The sequence below is a fragment of the Rhinatrema bivittatum genome, chromosome 3 (assembly GCF_901001135.1).
Source record: "Rhinatrema bivittatum chromosome 3, aRhiBiv1.1, whole genome shotgun sequence".
In the NCBI taxonomy this organism is placed as follows: Eukaryota; Metazoa; Chordata; class Amphibia; order Gymnophiona; family Rhinatrematidae; genus Rhinatrema; species Rhinatrema bivittatum.
In genome coordinates, this window is record NC_042617.1 from 542,449,898 (window position 1) to 542,460,381 (window position 10,484).

Below are 10,484 nucleotides of genomic sequence, written 5' to 3' on the forward strand. Positions count from 1 at the left end.
CAAGAAGTTTGTGTAACATCCCAGCACATTTATAATCATAGGCATTTTCTAAATTCTATTCCTACACATTTTTTATTGCATTTTTATGAAGTTTTATCATTTCTTTTCTGATGTTTTACACTAATCTACCTCTATAAATGACATCTCTCAATGCATTTACTAATCTCTTTTATGAAATATTATACCCTGTTTTCGCATACACCACCACCACAGAAAACTAACAATGTGTGTGTGCATGAAATTTCTTTATTTGGACCTGACTGGCATTCCATAAAAACACATTATATAAAAAATTTACCACATGTTTCATACAAATACAAATGTTTTATCAATTTAACAAAAAAATATTTGTTACGCGGTAGCGCTGAAATGTATAGGAGGGGGTTGTCATTTTAATAGTATAAAATAAGAAGAGATTTTCAGTTCTTCCATTCAAGTAAAGGCAGTAATGCTTCAAATACTGTCAGTCATAGACTTTCTTTAGTTTATGAGAAGTAACACTTGGACAGGCTTGAGGCAGAGTCAAAGAGAGGCCGCCGATGTTATGCTTTCTCGTACTGACGGACAGCGACTATATCTCCAAAGGTTAAAGTCTGCAGATTGGAAAAGGGAATATAAAATCAGTAATGGTCAAGGTAATAATCTGCATGGTTAGTACAGGGTAGGGGTGTGCATTCGGTTCCTACGTATTGGCAATCCGCAACGGATGTGCCAATATTCGTTGTATTCATGGGGAAGCGAAACGTATCACGATTCCCCATGGATACAGCGAATTTTCACCGAATTATTCGGCCGCCAATTTAAACAACCCCCACCCTCCTGATCCCCCCCAAGACTTACCAAAACTCCCTGGTGGTCCAGCGGGGGGTCCGGGAGCCCATCCCATGCACTCTACACCCTCGGTACCAGTTCAAAATGGCGCCGATAGCCTTTGACCTGCTATGTCACAGGGGCTACCAATGCCATTGGTCAGCCCCTGTCACATGGCCATCGGCGCCATCTTGTGCTCCTACCATGTGACAGGGGCTGACCAATGGCACCGGTAGCCCCTGTGACATAGTAAGGGCAAGGCTATCGGTGCCATTTTGGTTCCTGGCACCCGACGGCATGGGTGCAGGAGATTGCTCCCGGACCCCCGCTGGACCCCCAGGGACTTTTGGCCAGCTTGGGGGGGCCTCCTGACTCCCACAAGACTTGCCAAAAGTCCAGCGGGGGTCCGGGAGTGACCTCCTGCACTCGGGTCGTATTGCCAGTATTCAAAATGGTGCCGCGCTAGCCTTTGCCCTCTCAATGTCACAGGGGCCGATTTTGAGTACTGGCAGCCCGCTAGCCTTTGCCCTCACTATGTCACCGACTGTGTTACTATATAGACTCTAATATATGAGTTACTAGAGAGTTCTCTATGATCTCTGGATTCTTTGGAGGTTACAATACAATTTTTAGTCCATCAGAAACATTATTCAAAGATGATGTTGGACATAAATTGTCAAGCCCATATTGATCCCTTTTTCGGTTGTACAGAATTCAAAAGGTAGTTCTCATGCCCAAGACAAGGCCCACAGGGAGAGTAATTTTATAACTATGAGGGCAGGTGTAAAATCTGGGTGTACCTTTTTTGCCCAGACTTTGCCCTGAATTTTCAAATCAAATTTATATTCATAAGTTTGCTTTCAATATTTCCATGTAAGTGGGTTGTCACATGCACAGACTCCCCTGCACAAAGTTACGCCTGCTCTGTTGAGGGCCAGTGTAATATGGTGTGCTGATGTTGGCACAGGTTTTTACTAGAGATGTGCATCAGGTGCCCGATCGTTTCTGCTTTTGGTTTCGTGTAGCCACGGGAAAAGTTTGTATTCCCATGGATTGGCAGTTTTCAGTTTAGCGTGCACTAACACAAACCCATTAGCGCGCACCCCGATCCTTCACATTTAATTATTTACAATCCCCCACCCTCCTGACCCCCCCAAAACTTGCCTAAAGTCCCTGGTGGGCCAGCGGGTGTCCCGGGAGCGATCTCCCGCCCTCGGGCCATTGGCTGCCAGTAAACAAAATGGCACCGGTGGCCCTTTCCCCTTACCATGGGACAGGGGCTATCGGTGCCATTGGCCAGATGCTCAATTTTGCCGGCGTCCGGTTTCTGAACCCGTGGCTGTCAGCGGGCTCGAGAACCGACGCTGGCAAAATTGAGCATCGGCTGTCAAACCCGCTGACAGCCACCACTCCTGTCAAAAAAGAGGCGCTAGGGACGCACTAGTGTCCCTAGCGCCTCTTTTTACCGCCGGCCCTAATTTTAATAAATTAAAATACTGTATCGCGCGTACAGGAGAGTGGCCTGTGCGCGCGCTGGGAGAGCTCTCCCGCGATTTTACTGTATCGGCCCGAAAATTTGTTAAATGCCATACTATACAGTTTGTGTTCCTTCTTAGACTGCTCAATGGGAGAGAATGGAATGGTGATGAGGAGGTCATGGTTGTAAGTACATCTTGTCAGACTTCAATTACTTTGAAAACAATTTCCTTTTAAGAGTATTTTTCCAGTATCAAAAATAAAAGGTACATCTGACATTTCACTATTAAATGATGAAAAACCTAAATCTTTGAAAATGATTGAATGCAATGAGTAGTCCTAGGATTGAACGTATCTCATACTCACCATGACCATTTTGCCATCCTTAATTTCTCTGACAAATGTTGTCTCTTTGCCATCCCATTTCTGCACATGAACTAACTTCTCTCCATCCAGGCTCACCAAAGACTGAAAAACAAAACAAAACACAAGTATATAAATCCATGTATAAGCATTCAATAAAGTCCACAGCGGTTATCAATAAGTTATTTGTCCCTATTGTCTCATGGTTGAATGAATGAATGATATATATCAATTAATTATTCATCCAAGTACAATTCTGTTAAATTGTATTTTTTACTACAAAACCCTATTTGATCTGGATAATGTTGCACTTGTATAAAAGGAGACACTGAACCTATACAGTGCTCACAGTTTACATGAATGAGAAGTGACAGCCTTTCATAGTCAGTCATGGGTTACCCTGACATCCTGCAGTCAGTTCCATTGATACCCACACTTTAAACAACCAAGCCTGTACAATAAAAATGACACCAAATAAAAGCTTTTTCCAAACCTATATTATATATTTGCAGTGTCTAAGGGCCATTTTACTAGCAAAGCATCAATGGAAACATTCTGAATGGTTATAGATGAACTAGGATTTGAACTCTATGAATTTAAACACATGCAGGCCGATGCAATATCCGCGCGGGGAAAATGGTGCCCTTGGTTGAGCGCCCGCTTTCCTAATGCGAGCCCACCCACCTCTCCTAGGCACGCGATGCAGTAGGCCAATGAGCCGCTGCTGCGTTATAAGGGAGGAGTTAGGGAAAATTGTGTGTCCCTAGCGCCTCCTCAGCATCAGGAGCTACGCGTGGGTTGGGAAAAAGGATGCTCATAAATTCAGAGGTCCCTGGATTTTCCCATCCACCCACAGTCCAAATGTCCCACACTGCAAGCCGGTAAGACTTTTTTTTTTCTTACTGCCGGTAAGACTTTTTTTTTTTCATGTTGCTGCTTTCTGTGATTTCTCTAATTAATTTTGCCACGATATTAAGTCAGAGGAACCCCATAAAAGCAGTATTTATTTTCAGCTTTTCTGTTAAACCTTTGGGGTTCCTCAAGAAAATACCAGCTGCAGGGCTGGCATTAATTTTTGCGGGATAAAATGTATGCACTGGCTGCACATTTATTTTTTACATAAGGGGGTAGTAGCTAATAGCCTCGTCAACATTGCATTTAGACTTTAATGAGCGCTATAGGCTATGCGCTGGTTTGCATGCACTAATCCCCTTATTGCATAAGGGGCTATGGACGTGCTTCCAAAATACGTGTCAAACCACATGTTAACCTGTATGCTAGCCTGAGTGCACAGTATTGCTTCCAAAAGATAATGAAACAAGTGCATAGATTATTTAACTGGGATAAAGCACACTTTCCTAGGTTGGCACTCTCAGATAATGCAGCAACCAGCAACACCATGAATACACTGCTTCTACAGAATATTACACAGAGCTGGATAGCTCAAGTTTTGATTATCCCTATTTTTGTCAAATACAAATTAATTTTAAAAAAAAAAGAGAGAGATTGATAGAAGCAGGATTGATTCACTAGGTCTCCTTTGACTTGGAGTAAGTTGACAGCCCTCTCAACATCTTTTCTCTTTAGCAAATTCTGTCTGCATCTTTTGAAAGAGTTTTACTGCCGCCATGGGATGAAAGACCTCCATTCACAATGGGACCCAGGGTGTCTTTCCTTTTGTAAGACTGAAGGCAGATTGAAAATGAAAGCAAGATAATGCAAGTAATCCTAGCTAGAGAATTAGAGCTAGGATCAAGTCCCCAAAGATAATAAAAGGAGGAGCCACAGTATCATAAAGAAAAGAATGGGATGCCGAAAACCCCTTTTATGTTCTGCCTTCTTTTCATGTAGCTTTCCATCCAACTTTTTTTTTTTCCACTTACTTTGCAGCTCCGGTCATCTGCAGTAGTCTCCTCAAACTCCTCTCCCAGTAAGAAACTGATCTCTGTATTTTTGAAGGTGCTCTGTGTCTTGATCACCACTTTCTCTGCCTCCTTGCTGATGATCACAGTCGGTTTTGTAACATTACCAACCTGTCTGGTGGCAAAACCCACGCCTGCAGAACACCAGTACAAGGAATAATAACTACACAGAGCAGCTCATCAGACCAGCCTTCACCAGTTATTTTGTAAAGACACCCGTTTTGAGATCAAGTGCTTAAGAAACCTTTCAAAGAACATCCTACTTTTTTTCTTTTTTTTTTTGTAAATTTTCCAGTGAAAATAAATTGCTGCTGAAATAAGATTACATAGAATTTGTGCCAACTGTACACTGCTTCCCATAAAATACTTTATTTAAGGAAGAATTAAGAATAAACTCCAAAAGCAAATGTTTATAACAGGGGTAGACAAATCCAGTCCTTGAGTGCTGCAGACAGGTCTAGTTTTCAGGATATCCATAATGAATGAGGAGGCAGTGCATGCAAGTATATCTCATGCATATTCTTTATGGATATTCTGAAAACCGACCGGCTTATGACACTACTCCTGGTTTAAAATAGCATGATGTAGCACTGATGATAAATTATTGATGAAATACATGAACATTTTTTTTTTTTAAATGATAGCATTCATATTCTGTAAATGTTTTAAATTCATACAATCTCCTTTTTTTTTCTAGCAAGAACTTTGATTACTAAATCCATTTTCAACCCTCCCTCTTGAGGATAGTTTTTGAAAACTGTGAAACTGAGTATATTTCAATAGGGTTTTCTAATACAAATCCAACATTATTTTTTATATGTTAACTTTAAACCATCTCATAAAATATAAGGTTTGCTAAGGAAAATGAAAAATGCCACTAAAAATCTGATACACACACAAAGCAATACATGATTATTTCTCTCATTGGCTATTTTGTTGCAACTCCAATATGTGCGACTACTGCAAGAACTCAATATAAAATTACTGAGTAATTCAAGTCTTACAGATGTCGTCTTCACTTACCCAAGGCTTTCATGTACTCATCAAAGTTCTGGCTGTCAATCAGTTTCCAGGTAGCACAGAAGGCATCAACCATTTTTGTGCAGCAAAGGGCAGGAAAAGCACCGGTGTAGCTGCGTGAGAGGTGTCCCGAGAGCAGGGGAATAGATTATTAGACAGTGAAACTGCTGCCTGGCTAAGCTGCTTCCGACCTGAAGAATCCCATGCACTAGCAATGCCTCCTATGTCCTTCTTATTAGAGCCCAGACAAGGAGAGAACGTGAGACAGGAGGGGGCACCATGGCCCGCCCTACTCCCTCCCCCAATCCGATCACTGGTGGGAGGGGCTGCTTTCTTTAATCAGCTCGGTGATTGGCTCAAGTCAATAGGTCAGGCGAAAAGGTGTATAACTGTGCCTGGGCTGAGGCAAGAAGAAAAGTGGGAGGGAACTACATGAACTGTAAACCCCAAGAAGATGAACAATTTTATTATCGCTGACAAACAAATATAAAACTGCACTGCTTTTTACCTTGCTAGCACATCTTCAAAAGCAATTTCTATTCATTATTTAGAAACAGCCATAGAAACTTACAACTTGTCTTTGTCCTTAATTAGGATTGAGGAGAAGCTTTTTTTTTTTTTTCCCCATCATATAGGTTCACTTGAATTCTTAAAAGTTTGAGAGATTTGGGACTAGAAAAGCAGGCGAAGCCTTAACCTGCCAGTCAAAATAGGATGTAAAATAATAAAAAGATAGAAGTGGAACCCTTTCAATTTTTAGGAGACTTGGAATGTTATTAAAAAGAATCATTTTACATCTTCTGTGTCTAAATAGTAATTGGATTGCTTACCTTACATTTCAGGCATTTGGCTCTTGCAAATTAAAAAAATGTATTGCTAAAATCATAATTACAGTCTTTTTTTTTTTAATGTAAATGAGATAGTTGAGTGAATTCCAGTAGACAAATGGAAGTGAAGGGTTCATAAGATCATGAGCTCATGTTACTAAGTAAAAATGAGAATTGATTGCATACAATTATTTACTTATTTAAAATATTTAGCACACACTTATAGGCTGATGCAATATGGCGTGGGGAAAAATGGGCGCTCATGACTGAGCACCGGCTCTCCCAATGCGCGCCAATCGACCTCTCTGGGAAATTGTGTGCCCCTAGCGCTTCCTTGGCCATGGGCGCTCAGGAGAGATTGGCTGTCAGCTGGTTAGGGAAACAGACGCTCAATTTTATGAGCATCCCTTTTCCTAGCCTGCTGCACAGCCACAGGTTAGGCAAATGGGTGCTTGTTAATTGAACGTCCTTTTTCCTAACCTGACTGCTGGCACTTTTGTTTTTATTTTTTTCAGGATGTCCTCCCTTTTGTTCCTCTGACTTGATATTGCCATGATATTAAGTTGAAGGAAGTACAGAAAAGCACTTTTTGGGCTCCTCCAACACCTTCTCCGGGGCAGGCGCTAATTTTGGACAGTAAAAATGTGTGCGAGGAGATCACATGATGCGGTGACCTGGGAAGGCAGCTTTCTTCTCAGCTCCAAAGGCCTGATCCTACCATCTCGCACAATCTTCGCAGAATCTTATTCAAAATCTCTTTCTGAGACGGCAGCAACAGGGGCATATGTCTATTGTCAACTACATGAGCCTGTATTGACAACCAAGGAGAATAAAAAAGATAAAGATAAACCGCGCGGGGCCAAGACTAAATTGGCGGCCGAAAGTGATAATGCAGGATCAACTCCGAGCGCACCGATCACAATTGCTAACATCAAAGAAGTGATCCGAGAGGCTTTGGATGAAAAACTCACAGGTATAATGTCACAGCTAGGAGAAGTTTGAACGGCGATAGAGGAACTTCACCCTAGAATTGAGAGAGTGGAAGGGCGAATCAGTTTACTGGAAGATGACACGACCGCGTGTGAAGGGAAGATATCGGAACAGGCTAAAACAATCCAGGGCCTAAAATAGAAGACTTAGAGAATAGAGCCAGATGCTCAAATCTCAGATTTCTCAGCTTCCCTGAATCTGTGGAAGATCGAAGTCTCTGCACAGTCTTAGAGACCTGGCTGCCCACCGCCCTTAACTTGCCTGATCTGCAAGGTAAACTCATAATAGAACGTGCACATCGCTTAGGCTTAAAGAAAGACAGGGTGAGCCGACCATAGCTTGTAATAGCCAAAATATTAAATTTCACCCATAAAAGCGAAATATGGCGTGCCTCTCGTAAGCACCAAGAAATAACATATAATACACATCGCATTCGCGTCTTTCAAGATTTTTCCTCCGAAGTCTCGGAGCGCCGCAAGCAGTTTGCGCTCATATGTACTGACCTACACAACTGGCAAATAAAATTTGCTTTGATGTATCCGGCGAAATTACGGGTATGGAATGCTGATTAGACACTTACCTTTGAGACACTGGCTAAAGCTCAGGCGTTTTTGGACACTCTGCCAAAATGAGATTCTGGCCATGCAGTCAGCAGGGACTTTCATGTACGCGCTACGCTCAGGGTGAGAGTTTTTTGCTTGTTTTCGCTTCGTTCGGAGAGGTCTTCATCAGTGAAGGGGGACTGTTAATAGTTATGGGATACTTGAATGGCTCCTCCACTGTCCGATCGATGTTGCGCTTTTAAACATGGGGAGTGACATTAATAATCAGAGCTACAGTATGTGGGGACGACAACAGCCACATGGCCTGGGTTATGTAATGTAAGACAGACTGCACAGCACAAAGGGGTCTGAAATAAACTATGAAGCTCCTGCTTACCCTAGCGTTATGATCTATTATCAGCATGGGAGGATGAGGTTTATTTTCCCGCCATAGCAGCACTCATCTACTATACTGGCTATGGATCCTAATAGTGATAATCACCTAGTTTGGCGATCAGTCCACGAGCAGCTATAATTCCCATGCTATGAAGGCCGCATATGGAGTCCTGTATAATGGGCAGAGGACCTTCCCATCAGCTAAAAGGATATTCTCATAGGCTTATGGTACATGCTGAGCTTGAGCTACCGGTCTGAACACGTGAGTACTGCAACATAACCTTCTGCGAAACACTAGATTAGCAGCTACTACACGCTCAGATTTATGCGAGTATTCGCTTCATCACTCAAACCGGACAGCAGGGCATTGAATCGGGTTGGACTCCTGATCAGAAAACCCAGCACAGACATGGAAATGGGACATTAGATTTATGAGTGCACAATAGACTCTATCCATGATATAACCACTCTACCATTCAAACCTCAGATAAGATACTTACTCCAAGGAGCACTATGTATTAAGCAATGCGAGGAGAGGATACCTGAGCACATCAATCGTGATTTCACTACCTCTTTAATGAGGTCTAGATATTGGACTGGGGGTGTGGGAGATGTTAGGGACATAACAAATGGGGTGGGTAAGGAGGGAAGGGAAGGATTGCAGAATGGGGAGGGTATTGGGGAGGGTATTGGGGAGGGAAGGGTAATCTCTTCTGTTCCAACTTATTTGTTACTTGTATGATTAAGCAGTATTTATCTATCAGTATACTTAATAACTACCGACAGAGCACCACACACCAACATTGTGACTTACACACACCACAGGATCAAAACAGCCAGGGATTAAAAGATCAGATGGGAAAGGCTTGGCTGGGGGCCTATCCTGTTAAAAGCAGGACCATTGTTATATACCAATAGATGGATAAAATAATATCATGGAATGTAAATGGACTGGGATCCCCTATTAAGAGGAAAAAAGTACCCACACACATGAAATACCTTCACGCAGATATTGCATGCATACAGGAAACACACTTAGCAACTACAGAAAGCCAGAAATTACAAAGAGACTGGGTCTTGCATCTATGCAGCAGCTGTAAACAGGAAAGCAGGGGTTGCTGTCCTTATAAACAAAAATATTAATTTTCAGATATCCAAAAACATAGTCGATCCAAAGGGTCACTATATAATAGTCATAGGAGAATGGAACAATAAATGGGTTAGAATATGTAACGTATATGCCCCTAACAATTACTCACATTCTTTTTTTGAGAACATATGTAATCTCCTACACATACATACGCAAGGGGATGGGGGATTTTAATTATACACATGACCCCAACTATTGATAAAAGCCCTCCACATAAAGCGGTTAGCCAGAAAACTTGTAAAGGAATATCTTACCTATGTCACCACCTAAGCGTATTGGATGTATGGCACACCTTACACCCAGGAGAAAAAGATTACACACATATTTCTAAATCCCATGCGTCACTCTCCCGTATAGACTACATTCTTGTTTCAGAAAACTTTTTCTTTGGGATTAAAGATGCTACTATAGAACAACAAGCTATATCAGACCATTTACCAATATCCATCACACTGCAACACAGACACACTAACGATACAGCACGTATCTGGAGATTTCCAGGCCTTCTTAAAGATGATGTTAAATTTAGGGAGTTTTTACAAGATAAGTGGAAAGAATAACCAACAGCATATTACCACACCCCAATTGTTTTGGGAAACGGGGAAAGTTGTTATCCGAGCAGATATCATCACCTATGTTCACGCCCATAATAAACAGCTTAACAAAGATATAGTACATCTGGAACAACTCCTGAAACAATCTAAAAAAGGCCTGATTCAAAATCCCCCAGATATAACACATAGGGGCAGATTTTCACAGGGTTACGCACGTAACTTACGCGCATAACCCCGAGAAAGTGCCCCTGCACGCGCCGAGCCTATTTTGCATAGGCTCGGTGATGCGCTCAAGCCCCGGGTTGCGCACATGTCCCATGGCTTTGAAAAAGGGGCGGGAAGGGGAGTGGGTGTAGGCAGGGTGCCGATCCGGGGGCGGTCCGGGGTGGGACCGAGGCCTCCGTCAGGATTGCGCTCCGGCATCCGGCTGGCGC

General features: G+C 42.4%; 1 protein-coding gene across 1 annotated transcript; it reads right to left on the minus strand.

The window, feature by feature from the left end:
• Window positions 1-230: 230 nt before the first annotated feature.
• On the minus strand, window positions 231-5,837 carry FABP7 (fatty acid binding protein 7). The gene is made up of 4 exons (XM_029596403.1): window positions 5,595-5,837; window positions 4,533-4,705; window positions 2,653-2,754; window positions 231-593 (listed from the first exon to the last, which is right to left on the minus strand). The coding sequence occupies exons 1-4, from the start codon at window positions 5,665-5,667 to the stop codon at window positions 543-545; spliced, it is 399 nt and encodes a 132-aa protein (XP_029452263.1). The 5' UTR covers window positions 5,668-5,837; the 3' UTR covers window positions 231-542.
• Between the last annotated feature and the right edge of the window lie 4,647 nt (window positions 5,838-10,484).

Bases quoted from the DNA above. Each gene is read 5' to 3' on its own strand.
- FABP7 (XM_029596403.1), bottom strand. From the start codon at position 5,667: ATGGTTGATGCCTTCTGTGCTACCTGGAAACTGATTGACAGCCAGAAC. The intron at 4,706-5,594 runs GTAAGTGAAGAC...GGTGTTCTGCAG, and splicing joins TGAGTACATGAAAGCCTTGG to GCGTGGGTTTTGCCACCAGA. The intron at 594-2,652 runs GTGAGTATGAGA...TCCAATCTGCAG, and splicing joins AGGATGGCAAAATGGTCATG to ACTTTAACCTTTGGAGATAT.